Source organism: Pelodiscus sinensis, chromosome 5 (assembly GCF_049634645.1).
Source record: "Pelodiscus sinensis isolate JC-2024 chromosome 5, ASM4963464v1, whole genome shotgun sequence".
In the NCBI taxonomy this organism is placed as follows: Eukaryota; Metazoa; Chordata; order Testudines; family Trionychidae; genus Pelodiscus; species Pelodiscus sinensis.
The window spans coordinates 31,382,781-31,402,226 of NC_134715.1; the positions used below are offsets into that span (position 1 = coordinate 31,382,781).

Consider the following 19,446-nt stretch of genomic DNA (forward strand, 5'->3'; position numbering starts at 1 on the left):
ATGTGGTGAAGGCTAGGACTTTAACAGGGTTAAAAAAAAGAGCTAGATAGATTCATGGAAGTTAGGTCCATCAATGGCTACAAGCCAGGATGGGTAAGAATGGTGTCCTTAGCCTCTGGAAATGAGTGACAGGGGAGGGAATCACGTGAGGTTTATCTGTGGAGTTCCCTCTCTCTGGGGCATCTGGTATTGGCCAACAGGATACTGGGCTAGATGGATCATTGGTCTGACCCAGGTTGGACGTTCTTATGTTCTTAAACTCTTTCTCTCTCTCTCCTCGTTGTGAAAACTGATCTTTTAGTCCAATCCTTGGTTTCCTATCTTTTAATCAATTAGTTATCTGTGACAGCATCTTACCGCTTATCCCATGACTCCTTAGTTTGCTTAGGAGCTATTAGTGAAAGGCCTTGTCAAAGGTTTTCTGTATACCATATCAACAGGATTACCATTACCCATGTGCTTGTTGGCACACTAAAAGAATTCTAAAAGACTGAGACACAATTTTTCTTTAGAAAAAATCATGTGGACTTCCCCCCAACATACAGAGGTCATCCATGTGTCTGACAATTCTGATCTTTATTATAGTTTAAACCCATTTGCTTGGTGCTGAAATTAGCCTTAGCAGCCTCTGAAGACAGTTGTTAAAAAGGGGCATGATATTAGTTACTCTTCAGTCTTCCATTAAAGAGTTTGATTTACGTAATAGGTTTCATGCTATATTAGTTATTCTGCAATTTCATATTTGAATTCCTACAGAACTCTTGGTTCTGATAATTTATTACAGGTTGCACCTCAAAAATCTGGCACTCTGTGAGCCAGCAACATCCACAGTCTAGCAAGACCATAGATGCTCCTGGCAGGAGGTCCAGGTGGGGCCAGGAGCAGCAGGACTGGCAGCCTGGCCAGGGCAACCTGCGGCAAGCGAGCCAGGCCAGGCTAGTGATGCGGGGGAAAGGCAGAGTGCCTGCTGGGGTGGTAGGTAGACAGCAGCATACAGCGATATGGGGACCAGTGGCAGGGGATCTCCCCTGGTCTGAGACTGGCCAGGTCCCAAGGGTGCTGGACCAGGGCATTCCAACCTGTATTGTTCAATTTATCAATTTATTCCATAACACCTCAAACTAGGACAATTCCTTAGATTTGTCCCCTAAAAAAATGGCTCTGGTGTGTGGATCACTCCCACTTTTTCTGTAGTGAAGACTCATGCAAATAATTCAATTAGCTTTTCCACAGGTCTTCATTGAGTGCTCCTGTATCCAGTGGCTCCGCTGACGCTCACCATCGTGGTCAGATGGTTGGTAATATGTTCCTACTGCTATATTCCTCTCGTTCAAATGTGGCATTCTTATCCATAGAGATTCTGTGGCACAGTTTGATTTGTTTCGGATTTTTACAATACCTGAATTTGCTTTCTTTTACTTACAGTGCCTCTAGCTGCACAACCTACTCTATCGTTCCTATATATTTTGTACCCTAGCAATACTGTGTGCCATTGATTCTCCTCATTCCACCAAGTTTCTGTGATGCCTATTATACCAATATCCTCATTTACCGCCAAACACTTTAGTTCACTGATCTTAACATTTAGACTTCTGCATGTGCATATAAGTACGTATAAATATTGTCTATATTTAGTTGCTTGCCTTCATGTATCAGATTTAAATGAGACTCATTTACAGTTGACTGTTCATCACTACTTTGTGAAAAGCATAGTACATACCTTATACATCTGTGATTTATATAATGTAATCACCCCAATCATGGATCCCTCTATTCCACTTGCAATCAATGACTGGATAAGCTTGATTATAAAATAAACTTCTGCCATGTTATAAAAGCTATTGTCTCTTTCAATCTGGAGATGGGAAAAAATTTCAAATTATGCTCTGCTAAAAGGCGATTTAAATAAAATTAGCCATCCAATGATGATACATGTTAACAAGTCAAATCCTAAACCAAGATAACTATTAAAAACCTACCTGCTCTATCCCATTAACATTAAAGAAACATAGTGTTGGAAGCCAATCCAATAGAGGACTTCTGTCCATCTCTGAAATACCATCCAACAGATTTCCTTCATAGAACAGATCATTGACTATAGAGCTAATAGCAGGGTGACAACGATACTGTGTCCTAAGAGAGACTGCATTGTGTCCCTACAGAAATGCAACACAGAAAATGCAAAGAAAATGTAAATAGTTGCTAATAACTTTGCAAAATATTACTGGGATATTTCTCAATACTGTATATCAAACAACTTAAAAAAAAGTTTTACTTAGACCAGTGATTCCCAAACATTTTTGCTCATGCCCCTCCTCCCCCCGCCCTCACTTGGCCCATGCCTCTCCAGAAGCCAGGGTCACAGAGCCATGGTGAGGAGCTGGGACCGGGAGTGGGGCTGCGGTCCTCTCCCTCCTGAATATTCTTCCATATACCCCTAGGGGCATGCCTCACAGTTTGGAGATCACTGATTTAGACTATAGTGAAAACAAACCAAAATTAAATTACAGGTTGAACCTCACTAGTCCAGAACTCTCTGGTCCAGAAATATCCATTGTCTGGAATGATTTTCATAGGTGTAACCAAGTTTCTCATTGTCCACTTTTCATGGGTGTAACCAAGTTTCCCATAGTCCCATAAAGCTTGTTTTAAAGCCACCAGTCCTAGCTCTCGGTGTTCTGTGCTGTTATTTAGCTCCAATTTACTCATAAATGTCCTCTAACAGCCCAGTAAACAGTGGAAGTGTGGGTAATGCTGCTAGACAATACTGACCTCCCGTGGTCCAGAAAATTCTCTGGTTCAGAACCGATCAGGTCCCTAGAGTGTTGGACTAGAATGCCGGACTAGAGAGGTTCAGTCTGTATTAAACTCCAGGGCTGTGTCTAGACTGGCCGCTTTTCCGGAAAAACTTGCCAGCTGTCTACACTGGCCGCTTGAATTTCTGCAAAAGCACTGACTATCTCATGTAAGATTGTCAGTGTTTTTGCGGAAATACTATGCTGCTCCCGTTTGGGCAAAAGTCTTTTTCTGAAAAACTTTTGAGCAAAAGGGCCAGTGTAGACAGCAGAGATTTGTTTTCCACAAAAAAGCCCCGATCGCGAAGATGGTGATTGGGGCTTTTTTGCGGAAAAGTGCGTCTAGATTGGCAACGGACGCTTTTCTGCAAAAAGTGCTTTTGCGGAAAAGCGTCCTGCCAGTCTAGATGCGCTTTTCCGAAAATGCTTTTAACGGAAAGCATTTCCGGAAAATCATGCCAGTCTAGACGTAGTCCAGTTGTGTTCCTGGAGCTCTCATTCGTATTAATGTAACTGGAAGTTACTCCCATTTTATTCAGACACATGTTATTTTTAAACTCCTATGAGCTGTTCAATTATTTGAGTAACATTTCCAGAAAAAAATCCGGACAAAGCAATTTAAAAAAAATTAATGTCCTAAAATAACATTTACACAAAGATGCATTAAGATTAACTGCCTCATGGAACACAGGAAAGAAATGCCAGCAACGCTAAAGTCAACAGGGCCTGGATTTCATCCCATAGCTTTTAGTAGCACATACCATCAAACTAAGGCGGTCAAAGAGAGTCTGCTCCAATCCATTATCATGAGCACCTTCAGACCCTTGAATAGTTGGTGGCAGCTGTTTAGGGTCTCCAACTAGCACCAGCTTTTCACACACAAACCTACAATAAGCATTCCAATGAAAATCCAAAACACAAACTTAAATTGTAAAATGAATTAATTGATTGCTTCTCTTTATAATTAGCAGTTTGCTTTGTACTGGGCTCCTCTTCTGTTAACCCCTTGTGACAGAGTAAACTGTCAAGTAGGGGAGATAAACAAACTCACACAGGTGACTCCAGTTAACCTCTTAACGGCTACTAGGAGTGGGAAGGGTATGGGCCTATGTAATTTAGACCTAGTTCATTCCAAGAGGAGTGAGAAGGAGAAGCAACATCCAAGAAGAGTAGGATGCTGAAGGAATAACAAGGGAGCAAAACAATGCCAGAAAAGGGAAGGAGAAGAGAGGAAAAATTAGCTTGGGGGACGGGGATGTTCTCAATTTAGGAAAAGCTTGGTCCCAGGCCTACTTCCCTAGGAAACCTTGGACTTGCTGAGAGGTAAGATAATTTTATGCTAAATGGGGCTAAAGACTTTGGCTGTAGATGACAGTAAACTACATAGTGAACATTTTTTTTTAAAAAGTACTCCTACATTCTCTGTAGTATCCTTTCTCTTCTCTACCTCCTCTGTGGTGGTGAGACCATCCTGGCCCCCAAGCAAAGGCTTGTGACATGTGGAACTCTGGAATTCGGGGCTTAGCCAAGTCACATTAGTGATTAACTCCCTAGATCTGTTGAGAATCCAAAAATTCTCATCCCATTTCTTTCCAAGTGGAATTAAATAGATGACCAATAAATGCTAGTTCAGTACTAGTTCAGAATTTGTTTTCTTGAGTGTAAATTAATTATATTCTTAAAATACCAAAGTGGGATTGTTTAAATATGTCACCATTAGCTAAAAGTGATCATTACACAGAAATGTGAACAGTTGATTTGTACCTTGCAATGGGAAGGAGCGAAGTAGGTTCTGTCATCTGACTGCACTCATCCAGCACCACCACAGGGAACTTCAGGTTATTCATGCAAGGGAATGGGCAGGCAGCACAGGTTGCCCCAACCACTTTCACCTTTGTGATGTAGGGTGGGAAAGAGATTTAACAATCTACACAAATACACAGCTTCCATGATAGCATAAGTTACATAGAAATTTAGCTATCTACCTAGGCATGTCAAGTGTACCCATCACTCTGGCTTACAGACACTAACAACTGAATTTCAACATCCATTATAACACCTCCTAGTAAACAGGTCTTCAAAGTTATGTGTTTTCCCCTCTCTTGTAAATAAATCTTGTGCATTACATTACAAATTTCAGAGAATGCCTCTGACCTTGTGATTCCTGTTCTTTATTACAGTGAAATAACTAAGACATACAAGAAGCTTGATTTACTCAAGTATATTGGAAAAAAGCTTATTTGGGTATGGTCCATTTCATTCTATATAAAGTTTTCACAGCATTCAACATCAGAGGGGGGTGCCAGTTTATGTATGCTTGGCTTCTCAAAGATTAAAAAAAAAAGTTTACTTTGTCTTCTTTAGTCCACTGTGTTAGTACCTGTCGCAGAATAGCTTTATTGGTTCCTAGTTTATGATGTTCGATACTCTTTCTCACATATATTTTTTCTGCTGGAGTTAAATCTTTTTTCATCAGGGCAAGCAGTTCTTTTAACTCTTCACTCTCACTTCCAGAGCCAGCATGTAAGCTTTAAAAATATTTTGAAATGAAAGTTATGTGTATTGATAACTGCTTACTCAAAATGCAAAAGTAAATAAAAATAGTCACATTCAGAACTTTAGTCATGACTGATTTAATTAATGTTTGTAAATCTTCACAATACCCATATGACATGGGAAAGATTCTCTCCACTGTGTAACGGAAGAAACAAATCTAAGTCATGCATGCCCAAAGCCTCCTAGCAAGTCTGCTGTAGTCTGGATTAGAACTGAGGAGGTTTTTTTTTTTTTTTTCATTCTTATGCAGGTACTAAGGATGGAGTGGAGGTTCAGGATAATCTAGGCATGGCCCAATATTTGAACAAATACTTTGCTTCAGTCTTTAATGAGGCTAATGAAGAGCTTAGGGATAATGGTAAGTTAACAAATGGGACTAAAGATAAGGAGGTAGATATTACCATATCCGAGGTAAAAGCCAAACTTTAACAGTTTAATGGGAGTAAATCGGGGAGCCCAGATAATCTTCATCCAAGAATATTAAAGGAACTGGCACATGAACTTGCAAGTCCATTAGCAACATTTTTTAATAAATCTCTAAACTCAGGGGTTGTACCATTTGACTGGAGAATTGCTAATATAGTTCCGATTTTTAAGAAAGGGAAAAAAAGCGACCCAGGTAACTATAGGCCTGTTAGTTTGACATCTGTAGTATGTAAGATCCTGGAAAAAATGTTGAATGAGAAAGTAGTTAGAGACATTGAGGCTAATGGCAATTGGGACAAATTACAACATGGTTTTACAAAAGGTAGATCGTGCCAAACCAACCTGATCTCCTTTTTTGAGAAAGTAACAGATTTTTTTAGATAAAGGAAATGCAGTGGATCTGATCTACCTCGACTTTAGTAAGGCATTTGATACAGTACCACATGGGGAATTATTGGTTAAATTGGAAAAGATAGGGATTAATATGAAAGTTGAGAGGTGGATAAGCAACTGGTTAAAGGGGAGACTACAGCGGGTCATACTGAAAGGTGAACTGTCAGGTTTGAGGAAGGTTACTAGCAGAGTTCCTCAGGGATCAGTTTTGGGGCCAATTTTATTTAATCTTTTTTTTGCTGATCTTGGCACCAAAAGTGGAAGTGTCCTAATAAAATTTGCGGATGACACAAAGTTGGGAGCTATTGCCAGTTCAGAAAAGGATCGGGATAGCATACAGGAAGATCTGGATGATCTTGTAAATTGGAGTGATAGCAATAGGATGAAATTTAATAGTGAGAAGTGTAAGGTAATGCATTTAGGGATTAATAACAAGAATTTTAGTTATAAGCTGGGGACACATCAGTTGGAAGTAACTGAGAAGGAGAAGGACCTCGGAGTCCTGGTTGATTATAGAATGACTATGAGCCGCCATTGTGACATGGGCCTGAAAAAGGCTAATACGATCTTGGGATGTAGTAGGGATAAGGAGATGTTAGTGCCATTATACAAGGCATTGGTGAGACCCCATTTGGAATACTGTGTGCAGTTCTGGTCTCCCATGTTTAAGAAGGATGAATTCAAACTGGAACAGGTACAAAGAAGGGCCACGAGGATGATCCGAGGAATGGAAAACCTGTCTTATGAATGGAGACTCAAGGAGCTTGGCTTGTTTACTTTAACCAAAAGAAGGCTGAGGGGGGACATGATTGCACTTTTTAAATATATTAGAGGGATAAATACCAGGGAGGGAGAGGAATTATTTAAGTTTACAGTGAGCCCTCGCTACTTCGCGGTTCGACCATCGCGGATTCACGACTTCGCGGACTTTTTTCTGTACATTAAAGGGTGGTTTGTTAACAGTACTACCGTATATTCCGGCTTTCAAAGCCTCGGGGGAAGCCGGCGGGGGGGCATCCCAGGCGCGCCTGGGCTGCTCCCCCGCCGGAGCCCCTCCGCGGCTTTCAAAGCCTCGGGGGAAGCCGGCGGGGGGGCATCCCAGGCGCGCCTGGGCTGCTCCCCCGCCGGAGCCCCTCCGCGGCTTTCAAAGCCTCGGGGGAAGCCGGCGGGGGGGCATCCCAGGCGCGCCTGGGCTGCTCCCCCGCCGGAGCCCCTCCGCGGCTTTCAAAGCCTACTTCGCGGATTTTCAGCTATCGCGGTCGGGTTTGGAACCTATCTACCGCGATAAACGAGGGTTCACTGTAATACCAATGTGGACACAAGAACAAATGGATATAAGCTGGCTAGTAGGAAGTTTAGACTTGAGATTAGACAAAGGTTTCTAACCATTAGAGGAGTGAGGTTCTGGAACGGCCTTCCAAGGGAAGTAGTGGGGGCAAAAGATCTATCTGGTTTCAAGATTAAACTAGATGGGTTTATGAAGGGGATGGTTTGATGAGCTAACATGATCTTGGTAACTAATTGACCATTCATTATCAGTGGGAAATAGGTCAATGGAGGGAAGATAGGAGTTACTATAGAGAACTTTCTGGGTGTCTGGCTGATGAGTCTTGCCCACATGCTCAGGGTTTAGCTGATCGCCATATTTGGGGTTGGGAAGGAATTTTCCTCCAGGGTAGATTGGCAGAGGCCCTGGAGGTTTTTCGCCTTCCTCTGTAGCATGGGGTACAGATCACAGCTAGAGGATTCTCTGCATCTTGGGGTCTTCAAAGTATTTGAAGGCTTCAATATCTGAGATATAGGTGAGAGGATTATTCTAGGAGGGGTGGGTGAGATTTTGTGGCCTGCACTGTGCAGGGGGTCAGACTAGATGACCATAATGGTCCCTTCTGACTTTAAAGTCTATGAGTCAGGTTTACATATGGCAGCAGTGTGACACTCAGCTGGTGATTAACTGAATAATTTCCCAAGCTTCTCCTTTTCAGTTCATGCTATTTTCTGTGCAATTTAAGTTATCTAGGTCACTTCTGCTTAAATCATACCTGTGACACTGGACCCCCATATTTTTATGAAAATATTTTTGATTATGCATAACTCATATGATTTATGCAAAATTTGGCATATAAACTGTTATTGAAAAGCTTGTAATCCACTGACTGTGAATATTCTAATTGTGTGCATATATTCTTATATGTGAAGTTAGAAATAGGAAATGTAAACCTGTTTGTTAACCTAAATCTTCCAGTGTGAGCCATTATTTTAGTGAAAGTCAGCACTTAAGGAATTTTCCTGGCCCAGTGCTCAAGACAATGAGCTGTAAATAGTTTTGGTTTTTTTGTAAGCCCACATTGTAGTTGGTCCTACAGAGACACGTGACCATGCTACCTGGTACTGGAATTCTTCTTGAATTTTGTACTTGTTCAGAATGAGGGGGAGAATGGAACAAAGGATTCCCGTCCTGGGGAAATTCTATTTGAAGGATGAGGAGCAAACAAAGAGGGTTTTCAGCTGGCATTTGAAATTGCCTCCCTCCCCTAGGAGGCAGAAGAACACATGAAAAAGAAAAGAACTATAATGAGAAGGGTGCAGGAACATTACTGGGCTCAGGTCAAAGGAAAAAGATCAGCTCTGGCTTGTGAAGAACTGCACTTAAAATAAGAACTACGGTGAGAAATGATCTCTAACAACTCTTCTTAGTGTATTTGGTTTAGCTGGCGTGTTTTGTTTTGTTTTTTGCTTAGTAACTTACTTTGATCTATCTGTTTTCACTTGTAATCACTTAAATCCTACTTTTTATACTTAAAAAAATCACTTGTTTAACCTAGTGTAAATAACAGTTATGGGGGTGGGAGGGAGATGTGGAACAACAACTGTGCACTAGGGATGTCAACATATAGTCGAGTACACGATTAACTGATAAGCCTGGGCTTATCAGTTAAACCTATCGACTACATGCAACACCCCTCTGCCTCTATCAGAGGCAGCAAGGGGTAGGGAGGTTGGAGCCAGTGTCCATAGGGAGCTGGCTTTTAAACCGTCTCCCAGCAAGCACCTGATCCCACAGAGCCACTGCTTTCCTAAGCCCTCACTGCTGCCTCTGATAGAGAGGCAGCAGCGCAGAGGATGAGGCGGGCAGGCGGGAGCTGGTACATGTGGGAAACTGGCCATCGGAGGCACCAGAATGGGAAGGGGGCAGGGGAGGCTGCCATGGAGCAGGCTCACTACGGACAGAAGAAATATTTGGTGAGCCCAGGCTCACTGTGGACAGAGGCTGCTCCCTGGGATGCCGTCACAGCCTCTGTCCGCGAGGAGCTCGGGCCCTCTGTGGACAGGGGCTGCTGCTTTCTCATGCTGCTGCCTCTGTACCAGCCCCACCCCCACAGACTAACAAATATTTGGTGCAGTTACATGATTATTCAATTACATGGTATCTAACATCCCTACTATTCACACTTCTTTCATTGATAAAGGGGGAGGACTTCATGCGCGTTCTCTGTAAAACTTTTTCATATAGAATAGTGATAGAAATGTAGCCGTGTTAGTCTGGGGTAGCTGAAGCAAAATGCAGGACAATGTAGCATATAGAGTAAGACAGAGTTATCTGGGTTTTTGGTCCTACTTGGGGCTGTGCTCCTAGATGCTGACAAGTCCCCGTAACTGAGCCCTCCCAGAACTGATATTCATGTCTGTGTTACTCTGCTGGGGTGGCTGTTAACTCAATTCTGGGCCTTTGCTGTGGGAGACTAGTGCTTGTGGTGGAGCACCCCAGAGGGTAGATAGGGTGGGCTCAGTGATATGATCAGCACATCAAGTGACAGTCCCAAATGAATCTCTGTGATCCAACGAGTCACAATACCAACTTTTAAAGAGATAAATGTCTAAAATCCAAGCATGTATAGATTAATACAGCCATATACAACTGCTTGTTTACAAACTATAAGCCATTACAACTATTACATTTTCTGTAAAAAATAAACTGTTCTGCAAGACACCATTAAAATCACGTTTACACAGCAGTCATCTTACGGTACTACTACTATCAATGGTGATCTATTCAGTCCTTTGAAGATCTTAAGTTTTTTACCTGTAAGGAAGAACTCTCTTGGCAATTTTTCTAACACTTCCAACTCTGATGAAGTCCTCAAATCCAAGATCTAGTAGACTTTGATAAAATACATTTATTGTAGAAATGGAACAAGATGCAAAACTTGCAGTTTTCCCCCATGCTTTTAAGAGGGACGAAGATCAAAACACTAATACAAATATTTATAGCCAATTTATCACAAGAAGTAATGTAGCACAAAAAATGCATTGTTTTGTTATGACAAGAGTAGGTTAATTTTGATTCTATTTCCCACAGTGCTTCATACTTTTTATAACTGTCCTCCCAAAAGCACTCCTCACCTGCATCCTGTTACCCTCTTTTTATCCCTCCTTTCATCCCCATCATTTACTCCCAGACGCTTCACCACATCTGAATCTCTCCAACTTTCTTCTCATCCTGGCTGCACCTGTTGATCTCTAAGGGTACGTCTAGACTACATGCCTCTGTCGCCAGAGGCATGTAGATTAGGCTACCAGACATAGTAAAATGAAGCGGCGATTTAAATAATCGCCGCTTCATTTAAATTTACATGGTGCCGCGCTGAGCTGACAAACAGCTGACCAGCTGTTTGTCGGCTCAGCACGATATTCTGGACGTGCGGGTGTTGACATCAAAGGTATTTGTCGACCACCCAGGTAAACCTCATCCCAGGAGGCTTACCTGGGTGGTCGACACATAGCATTGATGTCGACACCCGTGTGTCCAGACTATCGTGCTGAGCCGACAAACAGCTGATCAGCTGTTTGTCAGCTCCGCGTGGCAGCCATGTAAATGTAAATGAAGCGGCGATTATTTAAATCGCCGCTTCATTTTACTATGTCTGGTAGCATAATCTACATGCCTCTGGCGACAGAGGCATGTAGTCTAGACGTACCCTCACACTCATAGCTGCTGCTGTCTTTTCTTAACCCTGCCCCCTTTATTTCTGATTTATCATCCTCTTGTCTTCACATCCACCACTAAACTTCATTCTATTTCTCCCTCTTCCTTCCTCCCTTCCTCTCAAGGAGCACTTGAGCCACTCAGCAACAAAATTAATCTAGGTCATAAACTCTTAGTGTTGTGCTATCTGTGTATGTTAGCCAGAATTTGTGATGACCATCTCCCTGCATCTGTATTTGCTCTCTCCTGCCAAGACCTTACCTTCTCAAGCTTTGTATGCTAGATCAGTGGTTCCCAACCTGTGGTCCACGGACGCTTGGTGGTCTGTAATGGTAATGCAGGGGGTTCATAGAAAGTTTAAAAAAGGGGCCCAATCCTTACTTTACTTTTTCTTTTCCTTTCTTTTTTCTTCCCCTGGGAGGGGGGTGAAATTTTAATAGATGGAAAAGGGGTCCGTATGCTCGAAAAGGTTGGGAACCACTGTACTAGATGTTGTTTCTCTCTCCTTTCTGTAGCTTCCAGCCCCACAGAGCCACTTCCTTGGAAGTATATGTTGTCTAACTTCCCCACCTTACATTGGGTTGTAGTCAAGCATTCTTCTAAGCCACTTTCTCCTTTGACTCTGGCTGGTTTTTCTTTTTCCTCAGTCACCTTGTCTTATTCTTGTTGATTTCCTCCTCATCCTCTTACCGAAAAGCCTCTTGCTGCCATTTCCTGCTGATCTGGGCACTCAATGGACCTGGTGTACACTACGGACTGTTCATACTCGAACTTTTCCCATCTCCAAATCACCATCAACTCTTATCTTTCAGCATCACTTCCTCTGCCTCTTGAGATGCCCAAACCATTAGCCACTCTGGGCCAATAATAAAGGCATCATAGAATCATAAAATACTAGCACTGAAAGGGACCTCGAGAGGTCATCAAGTCCAGTCCTCTGCCCTCGTGGCAGGACCAAATACTGTCTAGACCATCCCTGATAGACATTTATCTAACCTACTCTTAAATATCTCCAGAGATGGAAATTCCACAACCTCCCTGGGCAATTGTCAGTGTAGTCAAACACTGGAATAAGTTAGGAACTTTTTCCTAATGTCCAACCTAAACCTCCCTTGCTGCAGTTTAAGCCCATTGTTTCTTGTTCTATCCCCAGAGGCCAAGATGAACAAGTTTTCTCCCTCCTCCTTATGACACCCTTTTAGATATCTGAAAACTGCTATCATGTCCCCCCTCAATCTTCTCTTTTCTAAACTAAACAAACCCAATTCCTTCAGTCTTCCATCATAGGTCATGTTCTCTAGACCTTTAATCATTCTTGTTGCTCTTCTCTGGACCCTCTCCAATTTCTCCATCTTTCTTGAAATGTGGTGCCCAGAACTGGACACAACACTCCAACTGAGGCCTAACCGGCGCAGAGTAGAGTGGAAAAATGACTTCTTGTGTCTTGCTCACAACACACCTGTTAATGCATCCCAGAATCATGTTTGCTTTCTTTATAACAGCATTACACTGCTGACTCATATTCAACTTATGGTCCACTATAACTCCTAGATCGCTTTCTGCCATACGCCTTCCCAGACAGTCGCTTCCCATTCTGTATGTATGAAACTGATTGTTCCTTCCTAAGTGGAGCACTTGGCATTTGTCTTTATTAAACTTCATTCTATTTACCTCAGACCATTTCTCCAATTTGTCCAGGTCATTTTGAATTATGACCCTATCCTCCAGATTAGTCGCAACCCCTCCCAGCTTGGTATCATCTGCAAACTTAATAAGCGTACTTTCTATGCCAATATCTAAATCGTTAATGAAGATATTGAATGGAGCCGGTCCCAAAACAGACCCCTGCGGAACCCCACTGGTTATACCTTTCCAGCAGGATTGTGAACCATTAATAACTACTCTCTGAGTACGGTTATCCAGCCAGTTATGCACCCACCTTATAGTAGCCCCATCTAAGTTGTATTTACCTAGTTTATTGATAAGAATATCATGTGAGACCGTATCAAACGCCTTACTAAAGTCTAGGTATACCACATCCACCACTTCTCCCTTATCCACAAGACTCATTATCCTATCAAAGAAAGCTATCAGATTGGTTTGACATGATTTGTTCTTTACAAATCCATGCTGGCTGTTCCCTGTCACCTTGTCACTTTCCAAGTGTTTACAGATGATTTCCTCAATTACTTGCTCCATTATCTTCCCTGGCACAGAAGTTAAACTAACTGGTCTGTAGTTTCCTGGGTTGTTCTTATTTCCCTTTTTATGAATGGGCACTATATTTACTCTTTTCCAGTCCTCTGGAATGTTTTCTGTCTCCCATGATTTTCCAAAGATGATAGCTAGGGGCTCAGATACCTCCTCTATCAGCTCCTTGAGTATTCCAGGATGCATTTCACCAGGCCCTGGTGACTTGCAGGCATCTAACTTTTCTAGGTGATTTTTAACTTGTTCTTTTTTTTATTTTACCTTCTAAAACTTCCCCCTTCCCACTAGCATTCACTATGTTAGGCATTCCTACAGACTTCTTTGTTTCTCTTCTTTGTCTTCACTGAGAAGTCATTGAGCATCTCTGACATTTCCAAGTTTCCTGTTACTGTTTCTCCCTCCTCACGGACCAGTGGGCCTACCCTCTCCTTGGTCTTCCTCTTGCTTCTAATGAATTTATAAAACGTCTTCTTGTTTCCCTTTATTCCCGTAGCTAGTTTCAGCTCATTCTGTGCCTTTGCCTTTCTAATCTTGCCCCCGCATTCCTGTGTTGTTTGCCTATATTCATCCTTTGTAATTTGTTCTACTTTCCATTTTTTATATGACTCCTTTTTTATTTTTAGATCATGTAATATCTCTTGGTTAAGCTGAGGCGGTCTTTTGCCATATTTTCTATCTTTCCGACACATCGGAATAGCTTGCTTTTGAGCCCTTATCAATGTCCCTTTGAAAAACTGCCAACTCTCCTCTGTTGTTTTTCCCCTCAGTCTCGATTCCCGTGGGACCTTACCTATCAGCTCTCTGAGCTTACCAAAATCCGCCTTCCTGAAATCCATTGTCTCTATTTTGCTGTTCTCCTTTCTACCCTTCCTTAGAATTGTGAACTCTATGATTTCATGATCACTTTCACCCAAGCTGCCTTCCACTTGCAAATTCTCAACCAGTTCCTCCCTATTTGTTAGGATCAAATCTAGAACAGCTTTCCCGCAGTAGCTTTTTCAACCTTCTGAGATAAAATGTTGTCTCCAGTGCAGTCCAAGAACTTATTGGATAGTCTGTGCCCTGCAGTGTTATTTTCCCAACATATATCTGGATAGCTGAAGTCCCCCATCACCACCAAATCTTGGCCTTTGGATGATTTTGTTAGTTGTTTAAAAAGAACCTCATCCACTTCTTCCACCTGGGTAGGTGGCCTGTAGTAGACTCCTAGCATGACATCACCTTTGTTTTTAATCCCTTTTAGCCTAACCCAGAGACTCCCAACACTTCCATCTCCTATGTCCATCTCCACCTCACTCCAAGTGTGTTCATTTTAATATGTAACACAACACCTCCCTTTTTTCCCTGTCTATCCTTCCTGAACAAGCTGTACCCTTCCATACAAACATTCCAATCGTGTATTATCCCACCAAGTTTCTGTGATGCCAACAATGTCGTAATTTATTAGCACTCCAGTTCTTCCTGATTATTTCCCATACTTCTCACATTTGTATATAGGCATCTAAGATCCTGATTTGACCTTGCCTCCAAGTTTTGCCCTGACCCTCCTTTCTGCACTTCCCCGTGGGCTTTGCTCACCTGTCCCCATCTAACCAAGTTTAAAGCCCTCCTCACTAGGGGTATGTCTACACTATAGCACTAATTCGAACTAAGCTATTTCGAACTAGTGCATCTAGACTTAAAAACTAGTTCGAATTAGCGTTTTGCTAATTCGAACTAGCATGTCCACACTGAGTGGACCCTGAACTGAGGTTAAGGATGGCCGGAAGCAGTGCCAGCAGGGCATCAGATTAGGACTTAGAGTGTGGAGCTGCTGCCTCAGGCTAGCTGAGGGCTGTGCTTAAAGGGACCCAACCCCCACCCTGGACAGACAGTTCTCAGGGGTTCCCCGCTTGCAAAGCAGTCCTGGCTTGGAGTGCCCTGAATGCCCACACTCGGCACATCACAGCACTTGGCCATCAGACCGGCTGCACTTGCCGCAGACTGCCCTCCGGAGGGGGGGGGGTCAATCAAGGGGCTTCAGGAGAGCTTCCACCCTGAGAAGCCCACAGAGCCAGCCCAGTCCTCCCCATCGGGGGCTCATACCCCATTCCTCCCTCACCTCCTTCCACTTATCCCTCCCTAGCCCCCCTTCCTGATGTACAAAATAAAGGACATGTGTGTTCAAAAATAGAAACTCTCTTTATTGAACAAAACTCGGGGAAACTGGGAAAAGGAGGTGGGAGAGGGGAAGAGAGAGGGTGGGAGAGGGGAGGGCAACTAAAATGATCAGGGGTTTGGAACAGGTCCCATATGAAGAGAGGCTAAAGAGACGGGGACTTCTCAGCTTAGAAAAGAGGAGACTGAGGGAGGATATGATAGAGGTCTATAAAAGCAAGAGTGGTGTGGAGAGGGTGCATAAAGAAAAGTTCCCATAATAGAAGGACTAGAGGACACCAAATGAAATGAATGGGTAGCAGGCTTCAAACTAGTAACAGAAAGTTGTTCTTCACAAAGCAAATCATCAACCTGTGGAACTCCTTGCTGCAGGAGGCTGTGAAGGCTAGAACTAGAACAGAGTTTAAAGAGAAGTGAGATAAAGTCATGGAGGTTGGGTCCATGGAGTGCTATTAGCCAGGGGGCAGAAATGGTGTCCCTGGCCTCTGTTTGTGGAAGGCTGGAGATGGATGTCACGAGACAAATGGCTTGGTCATTGTTTCGGTCCATCCCCTCCAGGGTCCCTAGTGTTGGCCGCTGTCGGCAGACAGGCTACTGGGCTAGATGGACCTTTGGTCTGACCCAGTACGGACATTCTAAGCTCAGGGTCGGGGGTCTCAGTGGACCACCTTGATTTTCATGCACACCTGCTCCCGGGTGGCCAGGATGGCAGCTATCCTGCCCTAGACGGCCACTTTCCTGTGCCTAGTGCGGAGGTCGTGGATGAGGTCCACGATCTCCGCACTAGACCAGGCGGGCACCCGCCTCTTGCGGACCTGGGCAGGCTCCCGGGAGCCACCAGCCTGGTCCCAGGAAGAGGGGGAGGGCTGGGTGGCAGCGGGTGGCTGCCTCGAGCCGTGCCGGTTGCAGGGTCTGCTGGCTGGGTGCTGGCAGGCTTGCACCTGGCACGGGCACCGTAGCCAGCCCGTGCCCCTTTAAGGGCTCCAGGGCCGGGAGGGGGGCAGACGAGTTTCCCTGGTGGTGCCCAGAGTGGCCACCAGGGAAAGCTGGGGGAGGGCTAGCTTCCCACTAGTTCGAATTAAGTGGCTACACATCCCTTAATTCGAACTAGCTAATTTGAACTAGGCGTTAGTCCTCGTAGAATGAAGTTTACCTAGTTCGAATTAAGTTTGAACTAGCGTAGCGCTAGCGTAGCGCCTATCAAAGTTAATTCGAACTAACGTCTGTTAGTTCGAATTAACTTTGTAGTGTAGACATACCCTAGGTTGGCCATTCTGTATCATGCTTGAGGATAGAGAAGGTGCTATAATGCTACCTAGAGAAGATGCTATAATGCGCCTCTCTCATCTGTGACTGAGCAAGTCGGCTGACTGGAATACTGGAGATTAGTTTAAACTTAGCCTTGTACAGTTAATACTGCTAGACTAGACTTACACAATCCTTGAGCTCAGGTGAGCTGCTCTAGGGAGAGAGGGAAGGGGCAAGAGCTATTACAAGAGAAGAGAAGGACACAATTTATTTTATACTGGAAAGAAAAACACAATTACGTTTAACAAGGCAAATATGCCACTATAATACACACACTTGAATCCTTTATATTCAAGGTTACCTACCCAAGAAGTACCCTGTCAACAGCAACATTAGTGGAAGAAGCAATCAGAAGTTTCCATGGGGATGGTTTTGAGCCTTCAGCTTCTTCACTGCTTTCAAAGAGCTGTACCAGGAACAAGACCACAACAGACAGCAAGTAACTCTTTCCAGCTCCAAAAACACCTAGCATTGTGGGAGAAGAAAAACTCAAGGTTACAAATGAATAATTTCAAGAAAACATACAATTCATCAAATATACATTCTTGTGGGCCTACATTTTGTCTTAGTTATTGTTTAGATAAGTTTATGTTTAGAAAAAGTAAAGAATAGGGAAGCTAAGAAACTATTGCCAAATGTCCTGGCAAAAAAACATGTTGCTGGACTAAAAGTTGCTAAGGCAGAAATCTTCTCTGGAAGCCAATGCAAGGTGAGGGTCTGCAAGGTGTGTGGTATGCCTGGAGGGAGAAGTATGTAGACTTTTAGAAAGGGAAACAGTGACATAAGACACTCTACAAATGGAATAATAGATGTGTGTGCTGACAGCATAACAATTTTTTTTAAAATAGGCAGCTAGATCCAAAGTATTATACAATGTTTTTATAAATGTGTTTTGTCTTAATAGGCCCCAGACTAAGCTACATGATTCCCAAAAATAAAATCTCTGAAGTGTTTACAACCTATTTGGATAGAGTGCAAAAAGACAGTAGGGAAGAGTAGATAATCAAGGATAAAAAATATTGTTAAGTTGATTCTGTGGCTATTGTATGTAGCAAGGTCAGTGTACAGTATGGTGGCACATACAGTACTTTTTTATACTAGATACATTGATAGAATGGATACAGGAACAAATCCAGACTCTGCCATTGGATCTGCTAACATGGAACCCAAAGTCCTACAGAGCTTAGAGGAATGCTGCAAGGGCACAAGGGATGGTGCTGATGATCCTGAAGTGGAATCAAAGCCTTAATCAACATGTTTCTTGTAGGCCTCATGGAAGAAATGGATGTTCAAGAGGAAAGGGCAAGTAGTTCGATGAACTACCTGAAGTAAGACATTACTTGTACAGGGGGCTCCCATTAACATTTACCTGGAAGTTGGAGATGGCCCAGCATTAAACTGGGCATGAGGATATCATTAATTCTAGAATGTTGTAAATACATTGTTCTCATGGGCTTCGCTTCAATGTATTATGTCAGCATTTAAAGAATTTAGACATGGATATTCCACTACAACTTCTATTCATACATAGATCAAATGATCTAGCATCTCTTTGGATGCTTGTGTGAACAGTAAAAGAGCTCAAAGGATTAATCAATACAAATAAGGGATTTAACTTGGTGGCTTTACTTTGGTTTTTTTTACCATGTATGATTGTGATAGGGAAGGTCTGCTGGTTTTCCATTTGTGCATCATTTTCATGGGATGCCATCATCTGAGCTATTTGAATCAGTGCTGTAGCTTGATCTGTGTTCAGCTGGAATGTCTGGATCATCTTTCTGGCCAATCCCAATGTTACTTCTGGACTGAGAAGCCCACACATCATTGTACACTTTGTATTTAAGGCTGGCGGAATAAATTTTCTTTTGTTGACTCTGTCGTGAGCATGTTTGACGCTGACAGGCCTAAGAAAAAGACAACAGTTGATCGATAAGTAAATTCGGACTGTGAGAGACTAAATGAACGTATACTTAACTTATGTGTGCACACAGAATTTTGTGCATGCACCAATACATGTAAAATTGCTGTTCTAAGGGGGGAATCAAAACTACACTATCTTTTTGACATATTTTCAGGTTTAAAAAAAAATTTTCACTTTTACCTCTAGATATGTTAAATATCACGTTTATGCATTTGTCAGTCCCCGCAATACACGAGGTTCGAAGGGATGCCGGAAAGAATGAGACCACGACTGGGGGTTTGAAAAATAAAAACTGATTTTATTTTGATGAGGACTCTGGTGCCTAATAACTGTAAACTTAGTCACATGCGTGGTCGCCAGACAACCATCAGAATGAAAAACAAACAAATCATCAAACAATATAAAACAATTCCCTGAGGCTTTTCTAAATCATAATAATTCCCAATAACTGCCCAGGGGTTAGAAAAAGTTGAATTCACACTGGTGTTGTTCATACGTCTAACTATTTACACTATATTACACAAAGAACAGTTAAAGACCTTAACAACCACTATTAAAAGAACTAACACAATAACTCTTAAACTACTGTTACTTGATAGGCAATGAGGGCAACTCAAAAATCAATTGGGATAGGGATAATCGCGGGGGAAAGGGGTTATACCGATTCTGAAAACAGCAGGAACACGAGTACC

At 42.8% G+C, this 19,446-nt stretch overlaps 1 protein-coding gene across 8 annotated transcripts in view; it reads right to left on the reverse strand.

Moving 5' to 3' along the window:
• Positions 1-19,446, reverse strand: part of ZGRF1 (zinc finger GRF-type containing 1) — a 62,195-nt gene that overhangs the window by 9,555 nt on the left and 33,194 nt on the right. For 7 of the 8 annotated variants that reach the window (XM_075929745.1, XM_075929744.1, XM_075929746.1 and 4 more), the window contains 8 exons: positions 18,478-18,737; positions 17,139-17,298; positions 10,255-10,332; positions 5,176-5,323; positions 4,560-4,687; positions 3,557-3,680; positions 1,980-2,156; positions 1,721-1,855 (listed from right to left, as the gene is read on the reverse strand). In XM_075929745.1, coding sequence (XP_075785860.1) covers positions 1,721-1,855; positions 1,980-2,156; positions 3,557-3,680; positions 4,560-4,687; positions 5,176-5,323; positions 10,255-10,332; positions 17,139-17,298; positions 18,478-18,737 — 1,210 coding nt within the window. The remainder of the gene's footprint in view (positions 1-1,720; positions 1,856-1,979; positions 2,157-3,556; positions 3,681-4,559; positions 4,688-5,175; positions 5,324-10,254; positions 10,333-17,138; positions 17,299-18,477; positions 18,738-19,446) is intronic. The other variant, XM_075929743.1, reaches the window with a different exon arrangement.